This window comes from Plectropomus leopardus, chromosome 20 (genome assembly GCF_026936395.1).
Source record: "Plectropomus leopardus strain MGB_pleo_1.0 chromosome 20, ASM2693639v1, whole genome shotgun sequence".
Lineage (NCBI taxonomy): Eukaryota > Metazoa > Chordata > Actinopteri > Perciformes > Serranidae > Plectropomus > Plectropomus leopardus.
In genome coordinates this window covers 2905218-2920718 of record NC_142195.1, presented here as the reverse complement: position 1 = coordinate 2920718, position 15501 = coordinate 2905218, and the positions used below count along the sequence as shown (strand labels likewise).

The 15501-nt window shown below is 39.1% G+C and overlaps 1 protein-coding gene across 2 annotated transcripts in view; it reads left to right on the top strand.

Moving 5' to 3' along the window:
* ptpa (protein phosphatase 2 phosphatase activator) overlaps positions 1-15501 on the top strand; it is a 30322-nt gene extending 14821 nt beyond the window's left edge. For both annotated transcript variants that reach the window (XM_042509070.2, XM_088071500.1), the window contains exons 9-10: positions 5946-6053; positions 12694-15501. In XM_042509070.2, the coding sequence (XP_042365004.1) occupies positions 5946-6053; positions 12694-12768 (183 nt within the window). In that variant the 3' untranslated portion in view covers positions 12769-15501. The remainder of the gene's footprint in view (positions 1-5945; positions 6054-12693) is intronic.

Here is a 15501-nt window from a genome sequence, read left to right as displayed (position 1 = left end):
GTAATTTTACCTTAACATTTCTTTTTAAAAAGAGGAAAGGATTTTTGGAAAATAATCCAAAAAAGGGAAAATGTCCAGAAAACTATATTTATGATAATGATTATTTTATATTTAAAACTATGTTACAGAAAAAGTGTAATAATATATATACAATTAATACACACACACACACACACACACACACACACACACACATATATATATATATACATATTTTGTTTTTATTTTATTTTTTGTTTTACTCTCAGCACTTTTTATTTTTCTTTCTCTTGTTTGATTCTTGGCTTATTTTGTGCTTGTGTTCAGGTAATTTTCTTGTAACTTTTTTTTTTTTGCTCATTTTTGGGCCATTTTTTGTTAAGTAGGTAAATGCCTTTTCCCTATGTCATTGAAAGAAATCAATACAATTTGATTAGGTTTCGAAGGGTTACTTCAAAATCTGATGAAACAGATTTACTTCCATACGTTTTTCTGTTTATATCACTCTAAACTGAATATCTTTGACATTTGAACTGTTGATTAGATAGAGATATGTGAAGAAGGACTGAGTGCTTATATGATAACATTTTTGAGTTTTGCAAGGACTCCCAGCATGCACAGGGGCAATAGACTCTTGGATCTGAGCCTCATTTTATGGGTGCTCCACAATCTTTTCCTTCTTACTTTTTATACAGTAAGTTATTATGGGGAAATGTGGTTTATTAACTAACTCAAATTTAAAATCTGTTGTTTCAGTCCAACTATGCACACTTTGTAAATGCTACATTACATACATTTCAGAGCTGAAATCACAAATTCTTTATGTTTTCTGGCCCAGTGCGGTCTGTTTAGCTGCGCTTCGCTGTGGTCCTGCTGGTCAGCAGGGCGGCAGTCTCCTCCCCTTAGCTGCATCCACTGTTAGTTTTTGTATTCCCATTTTAAAGCCTCAAGTTTGGCATTTCTACCGTTTCCATCTTTGGTTTTTGGAGCCAGAAGTGACCATATTTAGATTAAGGCTGTGCGATATGATGAAATATATCGGATGGCGATTTTAAAAAAAAGCCTATTGTGTGGTACTATATCGTTTAATTCGTTTACATCATCTGATTACACTTTGCGTCCCTCCACGTGACCGAGAGGGCGTCTACACATCAACACTTCCAGCCCAAGATAAGCTGGGTCCTTCAGAATAATAGCACCATGGGTTTTGCTTTTATTTATTTAATTATAACAGTACTTTATTTAACTTTACTATAACAGTATTTTATTTTACATTAAACTTTATTTAACATAACAGTATTAAACTTTATTATAAAAGTAGTTCATGTAACTTTATTTTATGGCAGTAGCTGCTGGTATTTTTGTAGTTTACAGTTGTTTAGAGATTTCAAAAATATTGTTATACATATTGGGTATCGCGATACAGCCTAAAAATATTGCAGTATTATTTTCAAACCATATTGTCCAGCCCTGATTTGGATGAGGGGGTGGAGCTGTGGAAGAATGAGGGGTGGATCTGTCTCGCAGACGGCCTGTCACTCAAGCAGCCCCGCCCTTAAATATGAGTAACTTTGGGCCTTAATAAAACGTAAAGTAAGTACAGTTGTCGTGAATGATGAAATTAGCTAGAGACATCATGAGGAGGTAGATTTGGATTGGTGGATGTGTTACAAAACACAGGACTTTCCTCAGGAGACTAGTGTTTGGAACCCTGCAAACTTTGAGGGACCTTTAAGTCATTTTAAGGTACGTCCTCACCATGTTTCCTTTTTTCTAACCCTAATTACAGAAACTTTACTTGTCTAAACATAACCTCCATAGGGTTATGCAGGGCACTAATTTTAAGGATTTCATAAAAACTTTTGTGTGTGCATTTTGTAGGATATCATAGAAACTGCTGTATGACGATACATTGTTTTGGGTTTTTTTAGCTAAAAAAGTTGGTTTAGGCATTAGTTACTCTATATTCTCTGTTGATTTTTACTGCTGGAACATGTCTGCATGGGAAGTTTTTGCTTTCGAGGCTTTTAGTGTGGATTTTTAATGGTAGACAGTGCTGCTATTGTCCTTAACTGTCAATTCCCTGCTGCAGTTATAGACTATCAATAATTGACATAGTCAACATGACGTCACCCAATGGAATTATTAGTTGGCCATTACCATGTCGGGGGTTTTTTTGAGCTGGAAGTGACCATATTGGGGCGAGAGGGAGGAACTGTGGAGGAATGAGGGGTGTCTGACAGTTCCTACTTCCAAGCGCATATCCATAGCATTATGTGACCTACATTAGCGAAAAAAGTGTTTCAGTTGCAGTTTTGCTATATATGGCTCTTTTGAATTGCCTGAAATACTGCCTCAAGTGAGCGTAAAAACTTTTTTGCTATAAACGGGTGTTTCCATTAGCCGTATTTTATTTTCAAAATTTCGGTTTGTGCAAATTGAGGGTTAATGGAAACCTGCCTAATGGCTGACCTAACTTGAACAGTATTGCTAACAGTAACTTGGTTTTTCAACTGGAATGCGGTCAACTGGGGTGTGGCGCGGTTTTTCAGCTCCGACTTCCAAGCTCTTACTGTTAAATTGAAATTAACTGAGCTTTAACCGGATGACAAAACATGTTAAATATGTTTTTTTCTTCAGTAAGTGAAAGCGAATAAACATGATAACACACTCTGAGGCCTTTATTCCTCTCTTGGATCCATTACTGGCCTTATTCAGCCCTGACTGCAGGTTTGTTTTCCCTCTTTTGTTTACCGTTGCTCAGTTGGGCCTCGGAGCATGCTCTATACGTACGCCCCAGTATTTCCCTCCTATTCACACACATGTGGATACTTCAAACTCATGTTCTTTTTTTTTGATTCACACACAAGGCTCCAGTGTGCGTGCGTGTGTATGTGTGTGCCGTCCTAAACATGAGTCACTTCCTTCCCCACATGCTGCTGTGAATCACTCCTTCCTCCAGGGAGTACGGGCTGTCTCCACCCCCCTTTCCTCCCTCTTCCATGCCCTTCCCCCATGTGTTCTCATGCGAGGCCCTGGAAAGTGTCTAGAACAGAGTGTGGGGGGGTTGGATGGGGGGGATGGAAAAAGGAGGGGGTTGTTAGATTGATGCCCTGGGGTCTGGGTTTGGGTTCCCCTGCCTCTTGGGAAAAATGGTGGGAAAACAGTCTATAGTCCTCACTCCATTCATACATTTATGAATTCATACATTTGCTTTTGTGGCTTGTTACAGTCACTGTCTGCCTATTGTTCTTCTGTATATTCTAAGTATTTGTTTTCTGTCTGTAAGCTAACCCGCTTTTTGTTGATTCCAGAATTTATTAATGTTATTCAGATGATTGCTGGAACAACAACAGGCCTTTTGTTCTGCATGTTCATTTCACTACATTGATTACACCGTTGAAAGCAGAGTAATCAATGCATTAACCCTTTGAAACCTGGAAGAAGGCAACGAGCAACTTAAGAAATGACCCAGTAATTAGCAAGAAAATTGTAAAAAAAAAAAAAAAAAAAAGAAAATTAATTACAAAAATAAACTAACAACAAAAATAAACAAACAACAACAACAAAACAAAGAAAGAAATTTTAAAAAAACAGTAAAGTAAATACAAATGTAGTAATGACAATAATAATACAATTTAAAAACCCAAGGAAATATACCGAACTGCTTAAAAATTACAAATATTCTATAGAATAATTTTAAATATAAAGGTATGATCATTTTAAATAAAGGCCTCTATAAAATTTCCCCTAGCTTTTCAAAAAAATATTTTATAAATCTATTAATGTCTTGCAATTTCTTGGTTGCCTCTTTGCCAAGTTGCTCATTGCCTTTTTGCTCACATTTTTGAAAGAAATCAAACCAGTGTGCTCCGAGTTCAAAGGTTTGAATACTTGTGAAAGGTGTTGCAATGTATCACAAGGGATGTGATGTCATCCCAGGTTTCAAGGGGCTAAGAAAGCAAAATTATCAGGAGGGTTTTTTATTTTTTATTTTTTTTACATGTTTCTTTTATAAGCGTGATTGAGGAAAACAGTCTTCTTTTCAGTCACACTCGTACTTTTTGCTCTGAATTTTTATTTCAACTGCATTTTATGCAGATCATCTTCAGGAGAACAAACCTACATTTAAAAAAAGCTATTTAAAAAAAAAAAAAGCAGAAACCACAACCATACCATCATAGAACCAAGTTCAATATGCATATATGTGGTAATAATGCCCTTACAAAAAGTTTCTTAGATCTGTCTTTTAATATCTACATGAAGATGTAGTTCATTGTGCAGATAATGCTGAATTGATGCTGTCATATTTTAAATTTCTAAGCAGATTCAGAGTTTGTCAGAGTTGCTTGTGAGTTCAGCTCAGTTTTACAGCCACCTTTCACCTGTCAAGTTTGCAGCTGCACTGATCAACATTTTATCAATAATCGGCCAAATGATCCCGTGTATGGGTTTGTCATTTTTACAGCTCATTTTTATGGTTTTAAAGCCTGTGACTTTACTCACAATGTTGTTTACAGTTTAAAACCAACACTAATAGTCATTATTGTTTTATTTTATTTTATTTTTATTTATTTATTTAGAATTTTAAATTTTATTTTATTAATGATTTTCTGGCCTCATGGTTGCAGGGAAATATGACCGCAAATTATTTTTACCCTTTTAAGTTTTTATGGCAAATCATCCAATTGTTATTCTTCTGTTAACGTTGTTTTTAGCTCTACCAGCTCCTTTACTAAATGCTCTACTATGACACCCTCTGGTCTCTAATTGTATGCCTCTGCTGTTTGCTTCTGGGCCGGTCATTTTTAGAGCTTTCAGAGCTTTTGTGCTAAAAACAGCCAAAAAAAGATGAGAGCGAGTGAGTGAGTCAAAACAAAGTTGTGTGCAATAAAACCAAAACAATGAGCTAAACAACACAGTAAAGCTCTGTAGATCTGGGAGGAGCTGCAGAGTTGGTGACAGTTCTCTGTGGATTTGTCATAACAGATGACCACAACAAACAAGAGCTGATGTCATCTATTAATATTTTTCAAAACGGTTAGAGCAGTGTTAAGTTGTTGGACGTCCACAACAAAATTTTAACCATTAGCACAGAATTTCAAACTTGTTCGAGTCCCACTGTGGACTGTGGAATCAGTCGAACAACGCTGTTATCTTATATGTCTTACTGCTATAAGCTCAAGATGTTCCCTTACACACCGGAGGTTCTGTTCCTTTACAGGACGGATCAAAAGTACACGCCTTCATTATCACCAGCACTTCATTTCCCACATTCCCTTGCTGAATCACTACTTTAAGAACTAAAATAAAAAAAACCAAACAAACAAAAAAACAGACCTTTAAAGACATTTGTTCATTGACAGAGAAAAATCAGCTTGAATTCAGTTATTTATGCATTCCACTGGTGAGGTATTATCACTGTGTAATAAGAATGAAGTGGCCACAGAAACTTCGCTCCTGCAGCATAAGCGGCTTTGCTGCTACCAAACAATTTGATAATTATTTTTTCAAAAATGTTTTGCCAAAATGTCTCATTTTTGTGTTTGCTATGACAATGGATCATTGTTGTAATCCATTAAAACTGACTCAAGATTTATTACTCAAGTAACTCAAAACTTTTTAAAGCCCTTTTTTTCAGCCTACAGAGGGAGTGTCTGATACTCTGAAAACTGATTTTGGATCAAAAATGAAGAAAACTGTCCTTTTAACTCATTTAAACTTTGTGGCGCAATAAATTAACAAAAAATATAAACTTTGATTTATATACTTTATTGATACACATCAAAGGTTGAAATCAAAGAACATGATGTCCTCTTCCACCATAATCAGCAAAGTTTTAAAACTAATACCAGTTTGAGTTTTCCTTTTGTCCTGTATTTTTTGGATCCAGTTGGGATAAGTTACACAAGGTGTTTGACTTGTCCTTCCTTCACCTCATTTTTGTCCCCCTCCCTGTTCTGTAGATGAAGACGGGTCCGTTTGCAGAACACTCCAACCAGCTGTGGAACATCAGTGCCGTTCCCTCCTGGTCCAAAGTCAACCAGGGTCTGATCAGAATGTACAAGGCCGAGGTATGCCTGCTTCCCTCTTTCTCATCGTCACTGATCAGTCCAGTTCCTCAGTGATTCATCAGTCTGATGAACAGTTTGGTGGGAAAAGTCGGGGGAGTGCATGCAGGTTTGAAAGCAACAATTATTGCTTGTAATGTTGGCTAATCAAACACTAAAGCGCTAAAACTCAAAGCTGAACTACATGGATACACAATCTATAGAAGATATAGGTATTTGTCAAAGTTAGTGATCTCCTTTGCTAAAAACACTATCCCCCCACAGTTAGTTTATCCTGTCCTTATTGACTGCAGACCAGGCTGTACCTCTTTGGTGGAGCAGTTCATGCTCCAGCAGAGAAGGGTTATATAAAAGTAGATGGTGTGACACAGAGGTTGGACTGCAGCTCTCTTGGTTCCCTCAAAGGTCGGCACTGGGAAATTGTTGCAGTCACCCAGTGGTGTGAATTTTCACATAAATGTTCGCCAAAATTGAACTTTATGTGAATGTTACTTCCCCTGCACGAACAGATCCACTGATCATTTAAGTGAACTGATGTTAGTCTGAAAAATCAGCTGATGTGACCAAGACTGTGAAAGAAGATGTTTACATGAGCTATTTCATGAGTTTAAAAACTAGACTAAGAGTCTGCAGCCATTTTAGCAGCTCTGTGAGGCTGAACATAAGCCATGTTTCCACCAAAACCTTTTGGTAAAGTATCTTTGGAACCAAAAGTAACCCCTACAGACATGGACTTGGAGTGTAGATCCATTTAGCTTTTCCACTGCAGACAGTACTCTTACATGTGGGCAGGGTTGTTGTCACTCGCTGCTCCGTCCAGCAGCACTCGCTGTATTTCCCTGTTCACCACTGATACAGAGTGAAGTCTGTACCCAGTTTATCATCCACCGAATGGAGCTGCACGCCGACATTTTCAGAATAAAAAATAGCAGGCTACAGTGAGAGTCTCTCTTAATGGGATATTTGAAATTGGCAGGTCTGTGCATCAATTCCTTGTTAGGCAAGAGTGATGGTTTAGTGCCCCTGGAGCACACAGGAACAACGCTCTGCCAAGTTGTTTTCTAAGGATTCAAATATATGAAATTCACATGATGCAGCCGCAATTCTTTTTTTTCTATGCTCGCAGATCCACTCATTATTAAAAGTTTATGTCATCCAAGAGAGAAATAAGAACAGATGGAGTGGTCAAAGTTATATAGTTAAATTCAAGGTGCATTGATGGCTTCTCTGAACATAAATGAGCTGAACTGAGCTGAACGCCTAGGCCACGGAGGAATAAATCGACCCCCAACTTCATTATCTAGGTGTGTTTGCCTGACATCCAGAAATTGGTCTTAAAACGATTTCAGTCTGACTAAAATGTTAACGTGCATTTGAAAGGTGAACTTTTCAGTGCTGTACATTTTGGACATACTCTGTGCTGTAGTTAGTACCTTCATCTTGTTTTTTTTTGTTCAGTTCTTGTTCTTTTGTTTTTCCCAGCTTTTTTTCCACTAATTATGATGTTTGACGTCGTGGTCAAAGCCCAGCATGGGAACTGTGGAGCGTGTGCAGAAAGCCTAGGCCAGTTTAGGTCCGACTGAGGCGTGTACAGGAAAGAGTTAAACTGACCCCCCACCACATTGTGTAGGTGTGTTAGCCCAACTTTGAGAGTTCGACTTCGTACAATTTCAGTCAGACTTAATATGTATTTCAGAAGTCCAGTTCTAGTCATACTAACACAATATTCTGACGTTTTCTAACATCATGTAAATGTACTGAGTGAATACTTCTCACATTTTCACATAAAAAAAACGCTTGAAATCCAGTTAAGCAATATATAATTAAAAAACAAAAACAAACTAGAAACAGAAATGTAGCTGTTTAAACTGAATATCTTCATCCTTAACTCTGACTCCAGAAACTGTTTTCTTGTTTACATGATATTTTGAAAAATCAGATGACTTCTGAGAGCCGGGCTGTCACCGGGTTCCCTCCGAGCAAAACGCCCAGACAGACTGCTTCTCTTTGAGTAGTGGAGGAGAGAGGCAGGAAAGGGTTAAGCGAGGAATGGAGAGAATGGAATTGTGTGTGTGTGTGTGTGTGTGTGTGTGTGTGTGTGTGTGTGTGTGTGTGTGTGTGTGTGTGGGGGCGGTTGGGGGTGGGGTTGGGGGGATGTCTAAGCTCGTTCTCCCCGCCTGCATGCCCACATCCTGTGTTTTCCAGAGCAGCCTGTGAGTCTTCCCAAAGAGCTGAGGGGCCAAGCTGTCTGCCTCTCCCTCCCCCTCTCCCTCCTCCTCCTCCCTCCTCTGCCGTTCCCTTCATTAAATCCTCCCCTCCCTCTGTCCCGACCTTCCTCCAAGCCTGGAGCAACCATCAGCAGACTTGCATTCCTCTCTCCCTTTTCCTGGCCCCACACAGGGTTTTCGGCAGAGAGTTGTGCTAGACCCAGAAAGAGCAGAATCCACCACTTTCTGTCTGAGAGACGAGGCAAGTCCGAGGCCTCGCAGCCTGTTTGGAGCACACATTGAAAGCATGATATGACACATGCTCGGGGAAACAATGGACTCGGACTGTTGGCTTGACTTGAATAGACAGAAACACACAGTGCATCTTGTCCATACATGAAAAAACATCAGCCACCAAGTTCTCCTGGACATTTCAAAGCTTGTGTTCTGAGCACATTCACTCCCAGTTATATCTTTTTTTTTTCTTCTCCTTTTCCAAGCAGCTTTTGAGTTCAGTTCATCTTGACGCACTATTCAAAAATTAACTTGCACAGACTTGCTCGAGATGGCTAATTCATCACATCATGTCTGACGAGCTAGAGAACAAGTTAAGTCTCGACAAGTTATTAACATACTGGAGAGAAACAAATAAAATCCAGACTGTCTGGAAGAAGAGAACCATTCACCAGATGAGGCTGGTCTAATTCTATATTTTTCTGATTGTTAAATCTTTTCTTTTTTCAGTCCAAGAGCATGGTGCATAGATGTGTTTTTAATAGTTTTAACGAGAGTGGAGCTCTATGATAGAGAGGAAGAACACATATCAGGCTCTGATACACACTGTTTGTCAGTGGATACATTCAGTGTTGGTTTAGGTCTGTACTTTGGATTAGTTGCTTGAATTATTTTATTTAGGGGGGTCAGTTTGCACAAATTGTTAGCAAATGCGCACAAACATAGACATAATTGGTAAATATACAGATTTTGCATGAGGATAATTAGTGCTTTAACATAACTAGTACAGACACCACTCAGGAGTTTCAAAATAAAAAAAGACAATAAAAAAGAGAAAGAAAAACGCAAAACAAAAAAAGAAACAAATCACTTAACCTAGACACCTAGACCCTGACTAAATCACAGGATCATAAAATGGAGTTACACCCAATACATTTACATAATGTTAGAAAAAGTGGAATTATTATGTCAGTACGACTAAAACTGGACTTTTAAAATACAAGTCAACATGTTAGTCCTACTGAAATTGGACTAAATCCAATTTCTTGAAATCGAACTAACACACCCAGATAATTTGAGTAGAAGTCGAGTTGTTCCGTCATGTAAACACCTCAGTTGGGCTTCTGCGCACGCTCTTCGTCGACGCACCGGCCTCCCTCAGTGTTTACAAAAAGGGACTGTCACCTATCGGGGGGAAGGGGAGCTTTAACACAGGTCAGGAATTTTTTTAAAATGTCAGCACTGTGGAGGGACTTGTGCTTTTAATTTTGGCTCAGGTGAGGGACATATGACTTTAAAAGGTAGTATTTTAAAATTATTTTAAATAAAAAAAGCCACACCCTTTTGATAAATAAAGTACAGTCCCACAACACCAGCATGGAATTTAAGTGATGTCCTGCTGTGGACGGGGTCGCAGCAAAACATATTTTATGCACCTAAAAAGATCAATTTCAGTGTTCATTGTATTTTAATATTGTCTCCTCTTTACCTTCGACAACAGCTGATGGAGGCAGCGGCAGAGCAGCAGCTCAGTGGAGTTTGGTGTTTTAGATATAACGGCTTCAAATCCCTGTTAGTAAGGGCAGATTCCTCATATGTGAAAACCCACTTGGCAATACATCAGATTCTGACTCTGATAAAAAGCACATACAGCTCCACAAATCTGGATCAAATTAGGAGACATGTCATCACATCGTCAGGTTTGCCAAAATGTTTTTCAGTAATGTTTATTGAATCTGTTAATCCATTTTAATAGGCTAGTTGTATCTATTACCTGACAGTGTAGTATGATGTCCTGTGAACGTGTTGTATAGACTCTCTGATGATTTTTCATCGATTAAATTCATGTTGAGACCAAAGTTCTCTGAGGCATGTGTTTCCACCCCAGTTCTGTCCAGATGATCATGACTGATAGCGTCACGGCACAGATAGGCCGAGCACAAGAGTTCAACTCCACTGTGCTCCCCCAGCGCAGTTTCCCAACCCCCAATGCAGACACCCACTACCCCCACCGTCGCTCCCCAACACCAGGACTGTGGCGGCACGCACAAAGGCCTTCCTCTGGGCTCGTCCACAGCCATTTTAAACATGTTCAGAGTGGAAGGCCAGTGGGAAGAGTTAGCAGCAAACGCTTCAGGTCAAGGTTGACTCTCTGGGCTCCACTGAGTGTCTGAGTCAAAGACCAGGATGTGTCCTGTGACTAAACCTCAATAGAGACTCCCTGTTTAGATGCTCAGATGCTGCCACAGCTTCCACACCTGCTTATATAGCTCATGTTAGGGACATACTTGAATGATGAATGGACAGGGATGTATATTTTTGTTTTATATATGGTCTACTTAATAAATTCTGATTGTGGGTAACCAATTTATATGAAGTAGATACTGAAGAAAGGCATCAGAGTCATATATCTGTGTTAAAGGAAAATGTTAGTTTGTTACAACTCAAATTTTAAAGTGATAGTTTTTGAAGTGGGGCTGTATTGAGATACTCATGTATAGTCAGTGTGTTACATACAGTAGCTGGCAGGCGATGTGCTCCCAGTTTGCAGAAACAGACGGCGCACCCCACAGCTCAGCATCACTGTATAGAGGGCTTGATATAAAAATGTTGTTTAGCAACTTTTTAAAAGGCCTACCTAAAAATACAATATCAGTCTAAACAGAAGCTGCATTGAGTGTTTTCAACGGGAAGTTTTGTTTCAGTTAGTGTGTATCAGCCACTAACAGCACTTATAGACCCAAACAGCTGACAGGCAGCGGATAAGAAATGTAGTGCCAAAGGAAAAGGCTGTGTGACGGCGAGGAAAAGCCCTGAAAACACTCTAAATACAGCGTCCACTTACACTGATATTGATTTTTTTAGTAGGTCTTTTTTAAAGTGGCATAAATAAGTTTTGATATCAACCCCTGTACCATCTGTTTCTGCAAACCGAAAGCACGTCGACTGCCAGCTACTACTGTATGTGTAATACAATGACTATATACAGGTATCTCATACAGCCCCAGTACCTCCGCTGAGGAGGTCATGTTTTTTAGTTTGGTTGGTTTGTTTGTCAGCGAGGTAATGGAAGAAACACCAGTTTTCATGAAACTTGGTGGAAGGGTGTAACATGGGCCATTGAAGAACTATTTACATTGTGGAGCTGATCTATATCATGAAGCAAATACTAGACTTCAATATAAATTTCACAAAATGTTACTGTGTGTCATCGTCTTTGGGTATATTTGAAAATGTAATGAGAGTGTATGGTAAGTGGCTAAAAATACTGGTTAAATAGACTGGGGGCATTGTGTGGCTGAGTGGATAAAGCTCGCACTCCAAATATGATGGCTGTGTCCTTGTCGCAGCAGCTGTGGGTTTGATTCCAGCTTGTGGCCCTTTGCTGAATGTTTTCCCCTCTCTCTCCCTCGTTTCACGCTAACAATCTCCTGTCCTTTCTAATAAAGGCAGAAATGCCCCAAAAAAATCTTTTAAAAAATGGACTGGTGCAGAACTAGAGTAAGTGATACTTTCGATGATGGTCAGAAAATCCACACATTTTTACAACGACAGGACTGACATCAGGTTAATTCTGAGATAAAAGTCAGAATTCTGAGATTAATCATATCCAAACCTTGGTCTAAATATACTTAAAGCCATGCGTTGAACTGTCACGGTGCACACTTAGGTCTCGCATGAAACGTTAAATTTTTGTTGCAGTTTGACCTTTCGTTCACATTTTGGGGGCCTGAAAACGCAAACTTTTGAAACCAGGTTCCAGAGTGTAATCTTTTGAAAAACACCACCCCTTCATTACAAAGTTACACCGCCAACTACTGGCGTGGCATACATACTGCAGTGTTTTTGGTTGTTTTTGCGGATCCATGTACACGAGGATTGTGTTCACAATGTTGTCATATGAAGGCAGATTTTTTTTAAAAAAAAAACACAAAGGACAGACTTTTCTGTTTTTAGTAGAGCCGTTCTTGTCTAAACGTGGCCTTAACCGTCTTTCCTTTTAAAACATTCATGGCGTTGCACTCATTTGATTACTAAAAAGTGACTGATGTGATTATATGAGGAATAAAAAAGAGCAGAAATGATTCTCATTCTCAAAGTTTCCTGCCCAATTCTGTCACTGTGAAGAAGGATTTGAGAGCGGTTGGAGGCTTTAACATGTACTTTGTTTGAAACATGCTTTTTCTGGTTTTCTTTTCCAGTGTTTGGAGAAGTTCCCCGTGATCCAGCACTTCAAATTCGGTAGCCTGCTGTCCATCCAGCCTGTGAAGCCTTGACTCTGAAGCCATGCACGCCATGGAAAGACCAAAATCCCGACAGTTGGAACCTACAGTTTTCCCTTCCTCCAGCATCCTCACGTGCAAACCCAACAGTAGCAACAACCAACAACATGTAGTTTGTACACACGCAACTCCACATGTGCGCACATGTGGTCATGAAAGCTTGTTGGCCATCCATGACGTTAATGCGGAGCATGTTGTGGATGAGCTTTGTGATTTTGGAGCATCTTTATATATTTTTGTCATTTTATTTATATAATAGATAGATTTGAATTTGGGCCCTTTTTTGAGGGATGGAGGGAATTTTTTGGGGTTTTTTTTTCCGGTGTGCTCATTGATGCTTAATGCTTGAATTGACCTCAGAGTGTGAATCCTCATGAGCAGTAGGCTCATTCACAGAGTGAGCTGCTACAAAGAAGACTTTGTGTGACTTCTTCAAAATATTTTGCAATAGTTTCCTCTTCAGTCTTAGGTTGTTTTATTTTTTGGTTTTGCTTTTAAGGCCAAATGTTTTTTCTATTTTATTGCAAATGTACCAATATTTTTAAATGACCAGGTCATCCCAACATCCCCGTCACATTAAGAATTTGCTGAGAAATAACAGTTTTGAGTGTTTTTTTCCAAAATAAAATGTCTCAACATTTCCCTGTCTCGCTCAAATGGGGAAAAAAAAGTCAGTATTAGACTTTTAAAGCTTCCACAACAGTTCATCCAAAACAGAATATACTGAATTTCATGCACTTTGTTTACATGAAAAGTAAGAAGTTTAGATAAGAATCTTAGCATATCTCTCTTTAATTTTACCCCTCCATGTGTCCCTTTTAAGTTACTGTCAATAATCTACACCCATCACAGTCCCAGCTGAGCCCACTCTTAATTTAAAGGACCTCTATATGACATTCAGAGCATTAACACATGAGCAAAGCACTATTTTCTATTTAAAGATATAGTGGAGTGACGGCGACCTGAGCAGAGAATGAAGTCACACTCCCTCTGTGTGTGATATAATCTGAGCTGCTCTTTTCTTTAAGCTGCACATACATGTTAGTGCATGTGAGTTCTGCTGGATTCAAATGGAACTCATGAGCTTGTTGTTACGACATGAGAAGCCACATACATGATATGTTTTGCATTCAAGTCATGGAGGCAACAGTGACATGGACGCTGCTGCTGCCGTCTAAACGCCACCAAGGCTAACAATTTAGCAAACTAGCGAGCCAGTCACGAAATGCAAAGGCGGAGTGTTAGAGGAAAAAGATGAGGCCATTGGGAATATCAATTTCCTCTGGCATATAAAATTACAGCAACTTTATATATAAAATTACAATACATTAGCTTACCATCCTCCGAAAAATTTAAGTCCATGGCCTGCATCATTTCTGAAAGTAAAAAACGTCACAACTCATGAACTCAAAGCTTCTACATACTTTATACTTCATAAATACGACATAAGGGGGGTGTTCTTCTCATGATCATGATTAACTCAACCCCATTAGAACGCAGCCATCTTGTGTGTTTATCCCAACGGAGTTATTAATTTCCCCAAGAATGTTCCACCTAGTTCCAAACACGCATGGGGAAAAAAAATAGTGCCACTTCTTAGGTTTCCATCAACCCTCAAATTGCACAAATTGAAATTGTGAATATAAAACATGTCTAATGGAAATAGGTCAATAAAAAAACTCATTGCAAAAATGTTTTTATGCTTGACGCATGAGGTATAGATATTTTGCGAAACGCTTTTTTTTTTTTTTTGCTTTTCTAGGTCACGTGATGCTATGGCTATGTGCTTGTCAGTAAGAACTGGCTCCCTCGTGATGCTGCAGGCCCTACAAAAGGTATTAAATCGCATAGCTCTTCAAAAATTGGGCAGATCATCCGGAAGTTTTGTATCCATAATTCCTCTGTAAAATCGTGGACTATCACCTCCCAGAAATCCCTCATACGTGGCTGCTCTTACGTATAAGGGGCTTGCCTTTCCATTACTGCGGGCATAACACATCTACGTAGCCTTTGGTCAGAAATCATGACGACAAGTGCGGTGGGTTCAATAGAAATGAAATCCATCTTTTGAACATCAATAACTATGCTTCTTGGAATGTTATCACCAGAGGAGAAGTCGCATAACATCACTCAGTGGAAACGCAGTCATCTCGCAATTGTATGTCATCAACATTTCAAAAATATTATGTTTTGCTCAAATCTGTATTGGAAATATGCTTACTGTTATCCCAGTAACTTGCTAAATGCCACCTTATGGCTGATGACGCATTGTCACTTGTTCCCTCCAGCTCCCCTCTGGTTAACACTGTTTACTGTCAGCACTGTTGTTATCATCATTAGCTGCTAGCCACCAGCTCAGCCACCTCCATGTTGAGAGCCGTGTGCAGACAATCCCTGCTCAGACTTCGAATCATAGATATGCTCTGAATATCACGTATAGCTCCTTTAAAGGTGCAGTCAGCAATTCTAATTAAATGCACTTTTTGTCAAACACTATTATTGCAGCCAATCAGAAAAAGGGGTGTTCATGCTCATTCATAGGACAAGGCAAAGGCAGTAGGAGCAAGAGGGTCAATCTGGCACATGCAATAAGGTGCTGAACTCTACATTGCAAAATTAACAATCTTTCTCAAGAATCACTGACTCCACCTTTAATTTACTTAATCTCTTAGGGTAAACATTTATGTGAATTGACAAACCATTCTTGAATAAATTCTTGTGGTTGTG